Source organism: Ipomoea triloba, chromosome 5 (genome assembly GCF_003576645.1).
Source record: "Ipomoea triloba cultivar NCNSP0323 chromosome 5, ASM357664v1".
Lineage (NCBI taxonomy): Eukaryota > Viridiplantae > Streptophyta > Magnoliopsida > Solanales > Convolvulaceae > Ipomoea > Ipomoea triloba.
In genome coordinates, this window is record NC_044920.1 from 2,217,146 (window position 1) to 2,236,411 (window position 19,266).

At 34.9% G+C, this 19,266-nt stretch overlaps 4 protein-coding genes across 4 annotated transcripts; 1 reads left to right on the plus strand and 3 right to left on the minus strand.

Moving 5' to 3' along the window:
* Nucleotides 1-615: 615 nt before the first annotated feature.
* Nucleotides 616-2,707, minus strand: LOC116018958. Its single transcript, XM_031259013.1, has 4 exons — nucleotides 2,428-2,707; nucleotides 1,936-2,228; nucleotides 1,146-1,287; nucleotides 616-676 (listed from the first exon to the last, which is right to left on the minus strand). Exons 1-3 carry the CDS (start codon nucleotides 2,705-2,707, stop codon nucleotides 1,225-1,227), a joined length of 636 nt encoding a protein of 211 aa, XP_031114873.1. The 3' UTR covers nucleotides 616-676; nucleotides 1,146-1,224.
* A 3,711-nt stretch (nucleotides 2,708-6,418) lies between these two features.
* LOC116019266 (syntaxin-31) lies at nucleotides 6,419-9,478 on the minus strand. Its single transcript, XM_031259416.1, has 6 exons — nucleotides 9,136-9,478; nucleotides 8,757-9,007; nucleotides 8,517-8,662; nucleotides 7,808-7,846; nucleotides 7,393-7,590; nucleotides 6,419-6,773 (listed from the first exon to the last, which is right to left on the minus strand). Exons 1-6 carry the CDS (start codon nucleotides 9,461-9,463, stop codon nucleotides 6,617-6,619), a joined length of 1,119 nt encoding a protein of 372 aa, XP_031115276.1. The 5' UTR covers nucleotides 9,464-9,478; the 3' UTR covers nucleotides 6,419-6,616.
* Nucleotides 9,479-11,363: 1,885 nt separating this feature from the next.
* LOC116020934 (60S acidic ribosomal protein P0) lies at nucleotides 11,364-13,451 on the plus strand. The gene is made up of 4 exons (XM_031261506.1): nucleotides 11,364-11,803; nucleotides 12,033-12,101; nucleotides 12,533-13,024; nucleotides 13,130-13,451. Exons 1-4 carry the CDS (start codon nucleotides 11,546-11,548, stop codon nucleotides 13,274-13,276), a joined length of 966 nt encoding a protein of 321 aa, XP_031117366.1. The 5' UTR covers nucleotides 11,364-11,545; the 3' UTR covers nucleotides 13,277-13,451.
* Nucleotides 13,452-14,119: 668 nt separating this feature from the next.
* On the minus strand, nucleotides 14,120-17,509 carry LOC116019642 (probable LRR receptor-like serine/threonine-protein kinase At3g47570). Its single transcript, XM_031259918.1, has 3 exons — nucleotides 14,818-17,509; nucleotides 14,397-14,728; nucleotides 14,120-14,128 (listed from the first exon to the last, which is right to left on the minus strand). Exons 1-3 carry the CDS (start codon nucleotides 17,507-17,509, stop codon nucleotides 14,120-14,122), a joined length of 3,033 nt encoding a protein of 1,010 aa, XP_031115778.1.
* Nucleotides 17,510-19,266: the final 1,757 nt, after the last annotated feature.

Genomic DNA, 19,266 nt, shown 5'->3' on the forward strand with positions numbered 1-19,266 from the left:
CAAAATCCCATGACTTGCAGGATAAATATTTTCACAAATTTTACCTCTTCCCATTTGTTTTAAACTCATGCATGCACTAATTGTTAGGCCTAAGACTTTGTGCCAAACACCACTAATGGTGAAGGCATTAAGCTTGTTTAGTACCTGAACAAAGTTCGTAATAATTATAGAAATGCCACATCATTTTGCCTTTTCTCCCGATTTTTGAACCATTAATCATCCCAAATAGACATGAGATTATTTCATACTACGTATCTTTTTAGCCCAATGGAAAATGACCCATTGATCATCCCAAATAGCCGGTCAACTCGCTAGTCAACCATTGTATAGTGTAAGTAATTTTGTGGAAGGAATTCAAGAAATGGTAGTTGAGGATTGAAAATTCTAAGAATAATGTTTCAAGCAAAACAACTTTAATCAGACTATCAGAGCATTTTCCCTCAATCAACTGATCAGAACAATAATATTATATTAATTTAATTAATTAAAAAAAAAAAAAAAGAGATCTGTACATATTGGGTGAGCAGAACAATCAGTGGTGAACTGCTGAATCATCTCAAATAGATTGATGAATAGAAAGCTGATGATTTTCTGCACTATTTCATAGCTTCACATGTTTGCTAATACTAAATTTTTGGACCGACCAATCAGGCTGCAGATCCCCCTTTGGGGAAACCTATCAAAAATAAAAATAATAAAAAGTAAATCAAGTAAATTATATACAATGACAACCAGTGGCATTATCTAAAAATAATAATACGTAGTAACATTTACCTACGATCATTATAAAAAGTTTCAGCAATCATGTATATTCATTTTCGGTTTCTTACATTAATTCATTTTTTCCATCTATTTTTTTATTGATAAAAAAATATTATTAATTGACAAATTTCAATGATATATTATATGATCTATATATTACAATGTGAACCACTAGTATACATTTTTGTTTTTAACATATGGTAAATTCATTTTTAATTTAATGTCATGTAGTTAATTTTTTTAGTATACTATCTAAAAATAAGTTTATAATATATTAAAAATAAATAGTCAAAATATTAAAATGAATAATTGGACTAGGATCTACGGTATAATTTTAGGCGAAATTTATAGTAATAATGATGTGTTTTAATTTGCAGTATTACCTGAAACCTGGAAACTTGACTGGTCCAAGAATCACTCAAAAAACATACCCACATGTTGGTATGTATGTAATGTTTTCTTTCACAATTGTCTTTCTTGGAGTATTTTAGGATATCTTGAAAATCCATTCTTGCATGCCGAGACCTGCGTTCATGTGACCATGTGATCCATGTGCATGTAGTTACTAGTTAAATAAAATTTAAGAAAAAATGTCAGGGCTCTTAAACTTTACTCGAAAGTACAATTAGACCTTTAACTTTAAAAAGGTGTAAATAAATATTCGAACTTGTCATTTTGGTGCATCTAAATCCAATAGCCGGTTATCCACTTGGAAGTTGGAATAATCAATCATTAAGATTCCGACAACATTTCCAATAATAATTCTGACTACCTTAAAAAAATTAAAAAAAAAACAAAAAATAGATGGCCTTCTCCGGGGGAAAAGATCACTAGAAGTTATTACTTTTTTTTGTTTTTAATGATGGTGAACCGTGGTTAGTGGTGGTCAACGATGGTCAACAACAATAATGTTATCGGTAACATGTTGGTTACCGGTAAATCGAACTTATTTGACACATTTTTACAAGTTCAAGTGTTTAATTGCACCCTTTTAAAGTTCAAGAGTCTAATTGCACTTTTGAGCAAAGTTCAATGGTCTATTTGACCTTTTTCCCTAAAATTTATAGAAATTGTTATAAAAAATCTCGATCACGTTACGATCAGAAATCTCATACTTTGATAACTAAACAAAGGCATATAATGTCTACTTAAGAAATAGGTAAATTAACTTACAGTTTCGATATCAATCTTGAACACGAGGAGTTTCCTCCTCTCTCTACAATTGATCCTATATGCCATCACGATGTGTGCAATCGCCATCAGAAATGAGCATGTAAATAGCGCTACATCTACTCCTGTATGACCCAATCTTTCTCTATTTGAGCCTGGACTTGAACTCGAATAATTTCCAAAAATATACCCAGCTTTCAGTGACAAAAACACCAATGATGAAACCGAACATATGGTCGCAATTCCCAAATATGGTCCCCTTGATAGCCTTGGACCGTCACACAAACTATACACACCTATATTCATATAATTGCCAAAAAAAAAGTATTATCACAATGAAAATAATTTATATAAAATAATTGTGATACATTTATAAATATATTTTTTACTTGAAAACCTATTGAAACACAAAGAGTCAATATTGACTTCACTGAGGCGAACCCAGATAACAGTAAGTGTTACCCTTTTTTGTTAGGAGGCGAGAGAATTGCTTACATAGAATGATGGCGGAGCGGACGATGGAAATGAGGGGGATATCGATGAGGGAGTAGCGGAAGTCGTAGTTGCTGAGGTGAGAAGAGAGCGATTGCAGGGAGATAATGGACGGCGCCGCCGCCGACAGCAGAGCGGACGGGAGAATGGCGTCGGCGATGAGGAGAAGAACCGGCGCCGATAACAGGAGGAGTGAAACTAACATGGTGGCCAGAAAGAAGAGGGTTTTCATCCATCTTAAGACTCTGCACTTTCTTCTGTCTACTTCTCTGGAAAATGCCATTTTCATTTTCTTGATTATTGGTTTTCCGTTCTGAAATGGAGTCTTTATATAAAGACACGCACAGAGCACAAATACAAAATAATTATACACAATAGTCTAAAAATGTGTTGGACCAAAGATATTGAAACTAATAATAAACATAAAATACAAATAGCCATAACTTTTCCTAAAGTTAAATCCTTAACCCGAAAAAGCATTGGGAGGATGTAGATCATAATAACTCAGCACAGAATCTTTGCTTTGCTCACCCCACGCTGCTGCTTTGCTCAATACGCACAAAGAACATTGTCCACACACTACCATTAATGAGATTCGATTTCTAATTTTTGCCCCGAACTTCACTCATGTAACCAGTTGAGTTGTCCGCGCGGACAATACTCATACTTCTCCACCAAAAGCTGAAGAAGACAAGTATGCATGGGGATTTTATTATAAAACAAATTGGTGCTATACATATATAATTAATTGTTTAAATATTTTAAAATTGGTATATATCTATTTTTTAAAAAAATTGCCATGATTGTAGTTAGGTGATGAGCATCGGAAGGTGGAATTGACTGCCTGACTCCATGTGCCCACATGCAAAAATATTAGCATTTTTTTAAATTTTTGTATATTGTACTAGTTTCCAAAGCTTGAAATTAAATTAACATTAATTTTTTAGGCAAAATCTGGTGTAAGACCATCTCACAGATTCTTGTCTACGAAACGGATCAAGCTAATAATAAAATGCAATAATTATACTAGTAAATGTAATATTAAATTAGGAATAAATATCCGTGAAACGACCTCATATAGGTGTGACACCTTTTTTTTCTTAAACATTTTTTTTAACATCATTCACGCATTAATAATTAATTAATTAGGACACTTTTGTAAAACCAATAAGGGTTTGGTGTTTAGCCGGCGCAACCTCTGCAGATTATTTGGAAGTTTGTTGTTCCTTACTAAACTCGAATTTATTGTTTTTGTTTTTGTCTGAAAAAAATGGAATCAAAAGATTAAGAACAAAGACAAATTATGAAAGAGGAGAAAATTTTAGGTGTTTTAGCTAAGAAGTATCATATTTATAAATGGGAGCAAATAAGTTCTTTTATTAATTGTGATGTTAAAAACATGCAAGTTATAAGAAGTATTATATTTATAAACAACTTATTTACCAAAAAAAAATATTTATAAACAACTCTACTGATATATTTACAAAATTATCCCTATTGCATTGCTGGCACGTTGCCGACCTCCCAATCTAGGTCCATTTAGCGAACTCGGTTCAAGTTTGAATTATAGAGACATGTTAGTGTTCTGTCTTGCCCTGTTCTACTCGCTACATACCACACATGTTATCTTCGAGTAACATATAAGACATATACAATAGTTAATTTTCATTTAAAAAAATGAGGAATATTGGATTTTGTATGAATTATAGATAATTAAAATTTGTTGAGAGGAGAGTATATGCGCCAGATAAGCATAGCTTTGAAGGGATTTTAAGATTCTATGATACAAATTATTGTACTTAACAACCCAATGATAAGTTGTTGGAATGAGTGTATTAGTGTATATATATGTTTGTGTATATGTATTGGGAATATTTGATATATATATATGTGTGTGTGTGTAGAGGAGTATATGATAGTTTAATTTAGTTAATCAAAATACTTTCACAAAAACTCATTACTATTATCGAGTATTTAAGGTGTGTTTGGTTCGCACATGAGAATCGGAATCGGAAAATTTGGTAATGGTAATGGTAATGGGTTTTGGTGAAAGTATTTTGCATGTTTGGTAGTAGGGTGGAATGAGAATGATTATTAATAGTTGGGGAAGTGGAGGAGAAAGGGGATGAAACCCTTATTTTATTAAAAGAAAAAAATAGAGTTTTGCAATTAAGGGAGAAATAAAAACACATAGTAGTGTTTTAAAAACCTGTAAACCAAACAATAACAATGACTTTGATAACCATTTCTGATAGCTAAACTTGTCAACCAAACACACCCTTAATGTTCATTCCGATTCCAATTTCGTTGTGCGAACCAAACACACTCTTAGAAAAATTTAAATCAAAAGTAAAGTAGTACGTAGTATTTATTTAAACTATCTTTTTTAGACTAAGTGTTTAGACCAGTGTTATTATCTCTCATATATGATCTTGCATTTATATACTTTGAATTACTAACTTAAATAAACAAATTCAACATTCAATTATCTATCATTAACATTTCCTATATAATCTTGCATTTATATACTTTGAAGTACTTATTTAAAAATAATCATTGAGCATTATCTCATTCGCGCAATGCACGTGAAAAAATAGTAAAATTGTTATAAGAGCCATTGTACTAAAAGTATTGTGGTATTTAAAATTGAATAGACAGTTTTTTTCCTAGCTTGTAATAACCCCAGGTGAGAGAAGATTTACATTTCCTCACGAATAGTTATTAGAGATTTCATTAATAAGATCAAATGTGGCAATATATATATATATATATATATATATATATATATATATATATATATATAAACATATAATTGTGCGCTAAATATGAAAAAATTACAGTAATAATTATCGACCAAATGTGATAATAACTAAGTAACTAAAACTGGCAATAGCTTCTTGTCAGAAAGTTTTACATGCAGGAGTAACAAGAACAGAGAAGAAGCAACATATTTTCCATTGAAAGGAGAATGAAAAAGTGATCTGTTACAGTGAAGGCCGACAACTTATATACACAGTGATATGGGGGGAAAGAAGTTATAACAAACTAATTTGATCATGTAATGTCATTAACCGTGTGGTAATTACTAATTAGTAAGAAAGTCAAGGGAGCAAACCATGTGGTTTGTTGCCCCTGAATCAAGGATCCAAGTGGATGAGCATAAGGAAATAGAATTAACATGAGTTATATCACACTTGCCTTCGTCACTGGAATGATCTTCATCAAATTTAAGGAATTAGAGAGACAGCAGCACTGGTACTCGAATTGGAGTTCTGTGATTGAAGCAGAGAGATGAATTTTTGTTGTTGTTTAGATGTGATTCCCAAATCTCTTTAGATCTTCCCTAACTTCTCTGGCTTTATCAAGATGCATGATGCTTTGCGCTATGGAAGGATACACTGCCTTAAAAATCCACGAACAGATCATTAAATTACATCTCCTCCAAGCTGCGAATTGGACGTGATCTCTATTTGGTGCCAAGGTAGTTCCATCGATGATGCTCCACTTATTCTTCACCTCCAAAGCTATGCGCATGAATATGCTCCACGGGCCGTAATTTGAGCTTCCTACTAATGGCGGACTGACCAGAATCGCGCAGGCCAGGGACTCTCGTTGCTGCTCAGAAGCAATGGATTTTCCATCTCTTTTGCATAATTTCTCTGAATTTGTGGCGACAGATTCCTCTGTGGATTGATCTTGATCTATATCTATAGAAATTCCATTATGATTCTGGTTATGGTTAATAGGGAAATTTTTTTCTTATCAACCTAAATTGTCCATAGCTAACCAGCTTAAATTTAAAAAAAAATAAAAAAATCAATAGGCTACTTCGTTATGAATCGAACGGTAACCTCGTGGGGGCAACAAACTTGTAACCTTATAGCTACCAAAATACCAAGTCAACAGTTCGATCAATTTGGATGGAGTTGCCCATTGAGTCATTAGTTCTGTATTCAAATTGAACTGTGTAACACTGTTTTTAGGCTATATATCTTTGTTGGAAAAACATGCATTTCAGATCAAGAAGGAATCAATGTGAGAACTGTATCACAAAACTGCATACAAACCCTTTATCTTTTACCTCAACCAATTGATAGAAGCCATTCTACAGAATGTTGGACTATGGCATGGCATCAGAGTGTATTTCCAGATGCAAAAATTACAGTATTTCCATACTTTACCTTAACTACAGTCAAGCCAGGAAAATGAATAATGCCAAAAAGAATATTAGAATAAGGAATATCTTGATCATAAGCATCCTGTTTGATGATATTTGGTTCATGTACTTCAACAAAGAATTCTGCGCACCTTCAACGTTTGCCAACGTGTCATCCATATTGTCATCAATCCTGTCCATGTTCACCAGGCAAGCAATATATTGCCCCAAATGAGAATGCTAAGAAGAGATGAGTAAAATGACAGCCTTATCATGCTAGGATAGTCAGATGCGTAATTTCAGCTTTGCAAACAGTTATGATTAAGGGTATTGAACAGGATGGTGAGCATACAGAATGAGGTAGAGAGGAATTGCAATTCCTTTTCCACTTAATTCCAAGAAGTGGAAAATTCTAGAGTTTGGTTGGGAGGAATTGCAAATCCCACCTCCCCTTAGGAATTGCAATTCCATAATAAATGAGAAGAAAGTTTGTAGTGTGAGGACCAAATTGCCCTCCCTAATAGTCCTCCATCTTTCCATATTGCAACGGGCATTTTGGTCTTTATATTAATTCCCTTTCAATCCCCATATATACCAAACACTATAATTGAAATTTCCAGTAATTCTATTATTGCCTACCAAACAATAGAATTTGAATCCTACTTTATTCTCACTTTATTCTTTTCCTACGGAATTACAATTCCTTTCTCCCTTAATTCTCTCATTGCAACCAAAAAGCAAGGGAAACGAGTAATGAAACTTCCTAAATCATAGATGTGATGTGAACATGGAGAAATAAAATGAAGCACAACCTTATAGCAAGTTCCCCTTGCTGTGCGACCATTGTAGCAAGATTTGTGAAGATCCCACTTAATTCTGAAATTGTGGATTCCACACTTTGAAGAGCAACCGCTCGATTCTGTGAGTAACTTTCATGTCTTGGAACTACCTGTTGTATCATGGACACTTCCATTTGATGGGATGGAGTGTTGTCTGTAGCGAGCCTTCGTCTGCATGCAAAATTTCTCATCAATCCTTAGAGAAACGTGCGTGAAACACTAAATTTCAAGATTGTATAAAGAAGCTTTCAATCATGGAAAATCCATAACAGCAATACTATGGTGTGGAAGTATGCAAAATAATGTTATAGGATAAGCCATCAACATCTATTGGGGCTATTTTAGCACATCTGGAATGTCACTAATTTATATGGACAAGGGAACACACCTTAGTTGGTTGCCAACTTGAACTCCATTAGCAGGCGGTCTGAAATATTCAGAAATGAGATAGAAGAAGGAAAGTTAGAGAAGAAAAGATATTGACGAGCATATGATGATGAATTGGCATGACCATGAAGTACAATATTAGAGTGTTTAAGGCTGCAAAAACACTTTTTTTTATGTAACTCAGGGTTTCTACTGTTGGACACAGTGACTAATCCCAGGGTGGGACAATTGGCATGAAAATTTAAGGTTGCTCCATATCCAAAGCCAAAAAGCACAAAAACATGCACGTATCACAATTCAAAATCAAGAAGCAAAAATGAGAAACAGAAGGCCTTCAGAATGAGCACTTAAAATTAATTAGGCACATCTCACAAAACAAATTGAAGAAACCTCAAGGTATGATGCTCTTCCATGCAATACAACACACACATTTCATGAAGTAACAATACAAGCAAAACTGACCAACTTGAGAAGCTAGTTATTCTATGAGTGAAATCAAGGAAGCGTGATAACTAGTTAATTACTGATCAAATCTATCAGGAAAAAAGTTCATACTGCAAAGCTGAATGGTTATAACTCAAGCACTAATACACTTATTCCTATTTGCTAACCACAATAGGTAAGAGTCTGAGACTCTAGTGTCAATGGAAAACTTGTCTCGATAATCAAACTGCATCTATCAAAACGCCCCAAATGAGAAGCACACTTACACTGATGAAGGCAGAATACCACCTGATGAAGGTGAGGTTGTCCAAGGAGGTGGCTCTGTCACAGAAGGTGTTGGTTGCCTTAAAGGGCTCTCTCTTGACACATTCGTAGAAAAGATCTGCTTCCGGTTTTCGTGCGCTCTCATATTCTGCAAAAAAAGATATCAAATTGGAATCAAGCACTATAGTTTCAGGGCAAATCTAAAGGAATAGCAAGCTAGGTATTCAAATTGGAATAAGCACCTTTGTTCTAGTGGTTAGCACATCCTGAAACTGTTTTGTGGCACCCATAAGTCTACTCTTCAGATCATCACAAACAGCATTACAATGAACAATTTTATCTTGAGAATAGTTTCCATCAGAAATCTCAATACTTTGAAGCGTTTGCAAATCCGAAACTGCTACATTAAGTCCCGTGATTTCATCTTTAATCAAGGCGGTTAATTCCTGAATCTCCTTGCTTTGATCGTCAAAAATAGATGATTTTTTCGCCACTGCATTAGAATGCAAACATCAATTCTATAAACTCTTAAGCAAGCTGCATATTATATCCATAGAACAAGTATCAATCAAGTTTAATTTTCAGTCCAATCACGAGTCAGAGGCGGAGAAAGGAGCTTACATTTTGCGAGCCTATCGATTTTCTGCGAAGTTTGGTGAATCCGCAGCCCGATTCGTGAAGCTTTCTTACCGAACTCGGATCGGTCCGGATTCGGCGGCGGTTGTGAGGGGGACGAAACGGCGTCGCTCTGGTACTGGTTTGGCGGTGGAGTTGCTCCAATCTTCTTCAGTGTTTTTGACAGGGATAAGAACTCCGACGTCCGATCTCGATATCCGGTGGACGTCATGGAGGACACCGAGAAAGTTGAGATTGACTCAGTGAGTTTGTGTGCGATATCGGGCAAGCTTGGAAGTCCTAGATTCAGGGAAATGGCGGGGTGTAACGTCATCGTTGTCGGTATTACGTCACTACGGTGGGCCCGGCAGTTGGGAGAAATTATCATTTTGACCCCAAAAGTTTGACACATGATTGAATTTAGTCACTAAAGTTTGATTCATGCTCAATTTATCATTGTGATATGAATGTGATAATTTTAACAATTTACATTTTTTATATATTGAAAGATTGAGCTCGAGATATTGAAAGGGTGGAGTACAAAGTGAAAAGAATGTGAGAATTTGATGGTCTAAATATGAAAGACATGGAATTTAAGAGAGTTGTATTCAAAATTAATGGGAGACATGAAGCGAATATTTATATTGTATTTTGATTATTTTATCTACTTGATCATTCGTGTTTTTTTTGTCTTAGTGCATTTGTTAAGCATGTGATACGAGATTACCTTGCGAGGGGCTAACTTGGACGTCCCTCTCACTTTCACGTATTTTGTATGGAAGTAACTATCTCTTGAGCTTTCAATTTTACAATTTTTTTACAATAGTAACCAACTCCCAAGTATGGAAGTAACTATCTCTTGAGCTTTCAATTTTACAATTTTTTTACAATAGTAACCAACTCCCAAGTATGGAAGTAACTATCTCTTGAGCTTTCAATTTTACAATTTTTTTACAATAGTAACCAACTCCCAAGTATGGAAGTAACTATCTCTTGAGCTTTCAATTTTACAATTTTTTTACAATAGTAACCAACTCCCAAGTATGGAAGTAACTATCTCTTGAGCTTTCAATTTTACAATTTTTTTACAATAGTAACCAACTCCCAAGTATGGAAGTAACTATCTCTTGAGCTTTCAATTTTACAATTTTTTTACAATAGTAACCAACTCCCAAGTATGGAAGTAACTATCTCTTGAGCTTTCAATTTTACAATTTTTTTACAATAGTAACCAACTCCCAAGTATGGAAGTAACTATCTCTTGAGCTTTCAATTTTACAATTTTTTTACAATAGTAACCAACTCCCAAGTATGGAAGTAACTATCTCTTGAGCTTTCAATTTTACAATTTTTTTACAATAGTAACCAACTCCCAAGTATGGAAGTAACTATCTCTTGAGCTTTCAATTTTACAATTTTTTTACAATAGTAACCAACTCCCAAGTATGGAAGTAACTATCTCTTGAGCTTTCAATTTTACAATTTTTTTACAATAGTAACCAACTCCCAAGTTATAAATAGGAGTTTCTAAAGGGCATTACATCATCAAGAATCTTCGTATAAAATTTTTCATTATTATAAATGTATAGATAGATATATGTTTGAAAAAACAAAAGAGAGGAGAATTATTAGGGGTTAAAAATGTCATATAGGACTTGTTTGGTTCGTTGAAAAATGTTTTCCTCGAATTTGAGGAAAATTGACTTTCTTTTGTTTGGTTCATGAAAAACATTTTAACCTTCCTTGGTATTTTGTTTTCCATGGAAAACAAGTAGGACAATTATGCCCTCACCAAATTTTTGTAATTACCATTATTGTTGTTGTTATTATTGTGTAGGGGTATAATTGTCTTTATACTCATTATTTTTTACAATTTCAAACCAACCCAAACAATGAAATTCATTTTCATGAATTTTTTTTTGAGTTGATTTTCATGAATTTTATTTTTCATGAAATATCAATTCAATTTTAAATATTTTTCAGCAAACCAAACATGTTGATATTGTAAGTTTGTAACATAGACTATTGGGCCTAAGACTATTTTTTTTTTAAAATACGGACCAGTCATAATTCATAAAAAGATACAGCTCAGGGCCCAAAACAAACGCCCAGCCCATCAGTATAACCTAGATTTAATCGCTACCGTTGGGGTTAACAAACGAATCTCTACCGTTGAAATTAGGTCTTCATTACTTCCACTATATATTCGCTTATCGTTCCGCTTCCTTCTTCTGTGCGCACTTTCAAGCCATTTTCTTCCTTCTTCCTCTCCACCTTCCAACTCAAAAACCTTAGGTTAAAGCGACGGCTCCGAGCTGTCCGCCTTGACAGGGTTGTTGTCTGTCTTGGCCCTAGATTTTTGCAAAACTTAGGGTTTAGCAGTGTTTGTATTGTAGACTATCTTCTAACTGTATCAATGGCGGTAAAGCAGACTAAGGCCGAGAAGAAGATCGCTTATGACCAGAAGCTCTGCCAGCTTCTCGATGAGTACACTCAGATCCTGATTGCCGTTGCCGATAACGTCGGCAGCAATCAGCTCCAGAACATCAGGAAGGGGCTGAGGGGCGACTCTGTGGTGTTGATGGGGAAGAACACCATGATCAAGCGTAGCATTCGTGTTCACGCCGAGAATACTGGAAACACCGCCATCCTCAACCTCATCCCTCTCTTGGTTGTAAGTGCTCTTGTTCTGTTGCTCGGGAACTACATATATTGATGCTTTATTATTTCTTAGTAGTATAATGCTATACATATATAGGTTATAACATTTAAAGTTTGTATGTTTGAGGCTTTTAGCTAAGTATTTTAATATTAGAGAGGTTCGTTTTATACTTTTGGCTTTATGTTGTGTATTATGTCTTCATAAATTTGGCTTAATTTATGGAATTGTGGTTCGTTTTCAGGGTAATGTTGGATTGATTTTCACTAAGGGTGATTTGAAGGAAGTGAGTGAGGAGGTTGCCAAATACAAGGTCAGCTTAATACACTGCTGTCTTTTTTTTGTTAATTGTGGTTTATTGTGTATTGTTGATTCCTTCTTTTTGCAATGCAATATGCTATGTATGAATAATAATTCTTCTTGTTTCCTAAAGATGATTTAGAATCATTTTTTGGTTGCAGCGTATCAATCATTATATTGTGCATTAATAGGTGTTATGTTTCTTTGCTCTTGCATCTTTAATTTATCATTTATCAGCATGCTATTATTGGTCTCACTTGTGTAATTACCTGATTGATTTCATTAGACATTCTGTTTTTTTCTTCTGTTAATTAGATAATTACGAACAAATTATTCTCAGTGTTGTATTTGATTTCACATTATTTGTTCAGTTACATTGTTATTTGTATACACTGAAGTTTTGTTATAGTTCTGTTGAAAATTATTCTCTGTTGATGTTATTAGGTTGGTGCTCCTGCTCGTGTTGGTCTGGTTGCTCCAATTGATGTTGTTGTCCCACCAGGCAACACTGGTCTTGATCCCTCTCAGACCTCTTTCTTCCAAGTGCTGAATATCCCCACTAAGATTAACAAGGGTACTGTTGAAATTATTACCCCTGTGGAGCTTATCAAGAAGGGTGATAAAGTGGGATCCTCTGAGGCTGCCTTGCTGGCAAAACTTGGGATTAGGCCATTTTCATATGGTCTTATTGTGCTCTCAGTTTATGATAATGGTTCTGTCTTTAGCCCTGAGGTGCTTGATTTAACTGAGGATGACCTGATTGAGAAGTTTGCTTTGGGTGTTTCAATGGTTACCTCACTTTCTCTGGCTATTTCTTACCCCACTCTGGCTGCTGCTCCCCACATGCTTATCAATGGCTACAAGAATGTGCTTTCTATTGCTGTTGAAACAGATTACTCTTTCCCACTGGCTGATAAGGTCAAGGAGTATCTCAAGGTTTGTATATATACTTTTTTCAATAACCCGTCACTGTTCTATGGCTACAGATTTTGTATTCCAGCTTCATTCCTGTGTTGATGAATTACTTTGTTAATTATGCAGGATCCTTCCAAGTTTGCGGTTGCTGCTGCTCCAGTCGCTGCTGCTGCTTCAGGCTCTGCCCCGGCTGCTGCTGCTGCTGTGGAGGAGAAGAAAGAAGAGCCGGCTGAAGAATCAGATGATGATTTGGGTTTTAGTCTGTTTGATTAAATTTGATGTTGAGTTTTATGGATTTCTGAGTTTTTGTTGTGCTGGAGATTATATGTTTTAGACAAGTTTGCTCTTTTTAATTAGATATAAACTCCTTAATTTTCTCATCTATTTATTAGCTATTTTTGGATATTTGGCAAGTTTTAGACAAGTTTGCTCCTTTCTGCAAATGCCATTTTGATGCTTGTTATCTTCATGTACTTAATGCTCATTGCTCAATAGTGCCTTATCGTCTGTAGAAATATGATATTAAGCCATCTTGGAACAACTCATCTGTTGGTGTCCTCCCAGTGAGTATTTCCAAGATTAATACACCAAAGCTATATACATCACTTGCTTTTGATATTCTGCTAAAAAACTGATTTTTTTAATCCAAATGTAAAGAGAAGATTTTGAGAATTCATGCCATTTTAATACATATATGCATACTTACCAGGTGGTGTATAACCAACAGTTTCTCATACTCTAAAATCACTTGTGCTGTCATGTTAATTCACAATTGTTATGAAAGATAGTTCAAGCACCTTTTGATAAAAACTTAAAGTTCCGTTCAATCTTAGAGTGTTCTTGGGAACTAAATCGAAGATAATTCAAAGTACCCTTTGAAAAAAACTTAATGTTCCCTTCAATCTTAGAGTTCTCTTGGGGACTAAAATGCAACTAGTTCTCAAGGTTCTTCTTAAATTAGATATTGATATCGCAATTGGAGTATATATTATTTGTAAATACCCTGTAAAAGCAACAAGGAATTTCAGAATAGTTTTGGTGGACTAACAAAGATAGATTTAAATTAAATTAATCAGTTCTGAAATTACGATCCGATAAAGCAAACCATCATATATCCTAGTAATCCTACCATGAATTCAAGATGCAGCTTTAACTCAAGAACAGAGCACCAAGGTTAGTTCCACTTCCATTGCAATGGAGTTTACGATGTTTCATTTGCATTTTTCTCGACATATAAAACATAGCGTGTTTGATTTACAGAATAAAATTTTAACAGGATAGAATACAATTCTTATTCTAAGCTTAATCCAACCAAATTTGCTCTAGTAATCAAGAACTTTAGGCTTTTGTTCTTTGTTACAAGAACATCATGCCACTTATTTTCCTAACTAACCTTACAAGCTAAGGATTTCTTTGCTTTATTTAATTCACTCACAACATCATGAATGTTCATTCTATCCGCCGGAGATTCCACAGAACAAGCAACCCCTATTGTGATCATTGAAACTAAGCACATTTGAAAGTTGTCATCTCTTTCTTGAACAATTTTTGGATCTACAATCTCCATTCCTCTGTCTGGTAAAGCAACTTTAGCATAGCCATGAAGGTTTAAGCCATCTTTGAACAATTCATCTGTTGGTCTCCTCCCAGCAAGCATTTCTAAGATTAGTATGCCTAAGCTATATACATCACCTGCTTTTGATGGCCTACTTCCAAAGCCATATTCTGCTCAAAAAAAATGAATTTTTAAATCCAAATGTAAAAAGAGGAGAAAATTTGAAGCATTCATGTCATTGCATATAATGCATACTTACCCGGTGGTGCATAACCAACAGTTCCTCGTACTCCTCCATTGGAACTGTGATTTTCTGAAAAACATTGAATCTTTTGTTGCACAAATCTTGCTAATCCAAAATCACTTACATGTGCTGTCATGCTTTCATCGAGGAGAATATTGCTTGGCTTGAGATCACAATGGATTATTGCAGGTTCACAATGGTTATGAAGATAATCCAAAGAGTTGGCCACATCAATGAGAATGTTTAACTTTTGAGAAAAACTTAACCTCCTATTCTCTTCAATCTCGGAAGTATCTTGGGAACTAAAATGCAACCAGTTCTCAAGGTTCCCATTATCCATGTACTCGTAAACTAATGCCATGAAATCATTTCCTTGAAGATCAAACCCCGAGCAAGCAGTTAGCACCTTGACAAGATTACGGTGTCTGGTGTTTTTCAATATCTCACACTCAGCTACAAAACTTCTGGAAGCTCCATGACGCAAAAGATCAATTACCTTGACTGCAAAAGTAGTTCCATCATGATCAAAACATCCTCTATATACAGCTCCAAAACCACCAACACCAAGTAAATTTTCTCGAGAGAACCCATTAGTGGACTTGAGGAGGGAATGATATGACACTCTTAAGATTGGGTCTTCTATCAAATTAGGGAAGGGTCCTTTTCTTTGTCTTTTTAACCATCTAAGACAGAGAATAAACACTACAACAGTTAGCCCAACAATCCCAAGAATCAGAGGAATTACTATTTTCAAATAACCTTTTGAATTCTTCTTTTTGGACTTTGTAGTGTTGCATCCAGGGAGGTTCAGCTGAGGTATGCCCCCACAGAGTTTTCTATTTGCTACAATAGTAACAGAGTTTGTGTTGTTGAAGATTCCTATTGTAGGTACTGCTCCTTCAAAATCATTGTATGAAAGATTCAAATTCTCTAAAAACCTAAAGTCATTAAAGAAAGCTGGGATTTGACCTGTCAAATGGTTGTGAGAAAGTTGTAAGAATTGCATACCCCTCAGATTTTCCAAAGTTGATGGAATTGAGCCTTCAAGATTGTTATTCATTAGATTCAAGGCTTCCAAGTAAATGCAACTACCAAGCTCAGGGGGAATAGGGCCAAACAATGAATTATAAGACATATCCAAAATGCCTAGATTTATCAAAAATCCAATCTCTTTTGGAATGGAACCTATGAATTGATTGTAAGAGAGACCCAAATACAATGACAAGGATGAGAGCTTAAGAACTTCCTTAGGGATGTACCCACTAAGGTTGTTGTGAGCAAGACTTAACGACTCTAGGTTTTGACATTTCCCGAGACTCACAGGAATTTTATCATGGAGGTAGTTTTCACCAATATCAAGCTTTAACAGAAGTGTAAGATTTCCTAATGAAGATGGAATTTTTCCAATAATATTGTTTCCATATAAAAACAATATTCTTAGATTACTAAGAAACCCAATCTCAGGTGGAATTTGTCCACTGATTTTGTTGTTATACAATCCTAATGTTTGCAAGCTGATGAGATTAGAAATCCCCCTTGGGATGTTTCCAGAAACCTGATTGGCGTGAATGGTGAAATATCTAAGGTTTCTTGAAAGATTAGTGATTGATGTAGGCAAGAAACCTCCAAAATTATTCTCTCCAAGGTTCAACCACTCTAAGCTGGTTGCATTGGTCAATGAAGATAGGAAGTTCAAGTCAAAAACATTCCCTTCCCCAAGATTATTACATCCAGCTAAGAAGTTCCTTAGTTTTTGCAACTTTCCAAGGTTAGGAACTTTTCCTGTCAAATTGTTTACATTAGCACTGAAAATCTGCATGTTTGTTGCATTTGATAATGTGATAGGAATACTTCCAATGAAATTGTTCCCAGAAATAGAAAAAAAGAAAAGGTGGGGAAGAGTGACAAAAAGGTTAGGGTTCAAAGTCCCCCCTAATTGATTTCCAGACACATCAATAACCAACATGGATGAATGGTTGAATAGAGACGGGGGTATAGTGCCAATCAAATTGTTTTCAGCAAACGCAAAGTATTGTAGTCTTGGTAATCTACATAGAGAGTTGGGTATTTCCCCTGACAAGTTGTTGATGGAGAAAACTATGTCATACAGCAACGAAAGATTTCCAAGAGAACGAGGGATTTTACCGAAAAAGTTGTTGCGAGAAAAATGAATACTTTGAAGATTTGTTAAGGTGCCGAGGTCTGATGGAATGTTGCCTGTGAGATTGTTGTGTGCGAAATTTGCCTCATTCAAGCTTTGGCAAGCAGAAATGTTTGATGGTACAACTCCACTGAAAGAGTTATTGTTCAAATACAAAATTTGCATCCTATGCAATTTTTTTATCTCTGGCGGGATTTCACCTGAGAAACTATTGTTTTGGAGGGCCAGAACCCTAAGAAAGCTTATGTTTCCAATGTGTGAAGGCATTGATCCCACAAGCTTAAGAGACTTGAGGTTTATGGATGTGACTCTCTGGTGGCGACGGGAGCAAGAAACACCAAACCATTCACAAAAATGGATGGTTTCATTCCACGAGGCCATGACGCCAAATGGATCATCTTTGATCATTTTCTTGAATTCAAGAAGTGAAACTTTGTCTGTTTCATTACCTAGTAACCTAGAGGTACAAGAAACCAGCAATAAGCTAAGGAAACACAACAAAATGACAAACTTGGTGGAAATCAAATAGAGAGTTGGAAAAGCCATTATATCAAAGTGGTGTGCGAAGGGGAGATAGTAGGAAGTGCTGTTTGTGTATGTATGCCACATTGCTGATTGCTACCATAAGCCTACTTATAATGTTAGACCCACACCGTTTATGTAGATATTGTTATTACTAAAATAAATTAACCAAGAAAATGCGTATTCCTTGAAAGATGGAAACTTAATAATTTAAGATGTGACAATTTTCGTCAAAGTCAACATATATATACTAGTGTAAAATTAACTTTAATGCCGTGCTACGGAATGTGTGTTTTACAAAAGAAGTATGAATGAAAGAAGACTTGAAAGTAAAAGAAGCATTATCAATTTATCATATCTATCCAAAACTTGTGAGAAACAGACAACCATTTTTTTTTTTTGAAACCAAACCACAAGTTATATTTAATCCAGGTCCAAAGTCGGAACATTACAATGATAATCCAATGTAGTAGCACAAGTGGCAAATGAGCTTTCTTTGTGGGGAAGAATTTCGAGAGAACCCGGGTTCGATTCCCACAAGTGACTGGGTGGACCCGAACCCAGTGGATTTACCAAAAAAAGAAAAAGAACATTACAATGATAGGGAAGGGTTATCAAACCACTCCGAACAACCCGCTTTAAAAACGGACTGCAGCCTTAGCAAAATTGTGAGCCGTCCAATTCGCTAATCAAAAGATAAATTGCTCGACCATCGATCTTTAGAATTGGCATGAAGGACTCTTTTTTGACAAAAAAATGTTATTCTATTAAAACTAAAATAACTAAAAAAACTTTACTTATAGTATGTCTACTATAAATTATGCATTTGAAAGACCAACTATCGTGTATATATTTTTTCTTGAGTAAAATTAATATTAAAATAGATCAAATGTATAAACAACTTTAGCTAAAATATGTATTTTAGTATGAACTAGCTATTGACTCGTGTGAAGCACCGACTAATATTATATAAATTAAATGAAGTATTGCTATAAAATAAGAATGAGAAGAGATAATATTATTTAAAGCACAAATTACAATTATTAAAAACCTCTTTGTAAATTACATTAGTAGTAAAAGTACAAATATTTTTTGATTCATCGCAAACTAAAATTTTGAGTCTGTCTAGTTGACTTATTATTGATGCAACCACATATAATTGACCATGGACAACAACTGGTTTCTTTAGTATCAATCCAACATTTGATATTGTTTGCCCTTCACTTTTGTTGATAGTAATTGCATATGACAACATAAGTGAAAACTGTCTTCTTTTGAACTTAAAAGGCAATATTGGGTCTGATGGGTGATAGTCATTCAAGCTATTAATACCTTTGTTTCAGCATTAGGTCCTGCCAATATGCTTCCTTCAACATGGTCAGCAAATTTCGTTACAACCAACCGAGTTCTATTGCATAGCCCAGAAGTGTGGTCAATTAAATAAAACCGTAATAAAATATGTATTTTTTAAAAAAGAAAAGTTATCCTTAAATTAAACATACTATCAACACTTTCGTTTAATAGCTTAGCCTAACAATAAACTAGTTGAATTGTAACTATATTGGGTAACTTTACCCATGCGCAACCTTGAATAGTGGCTACAACCCGCAGTGTTGCAAAACTTTCGCTTAGGCACGAATTAATTGGCGCCTAGGCGCTAGCTGACCGCGTAGCGTATCACCATAATCGGTGGTCAAGGTGGCCGCCTAGGTGCTGACCGCCTAGGCATCTTAGACACCGACTAGGTTGCCTAGCTGGTCGATTACCTATTGTTTTCTTTT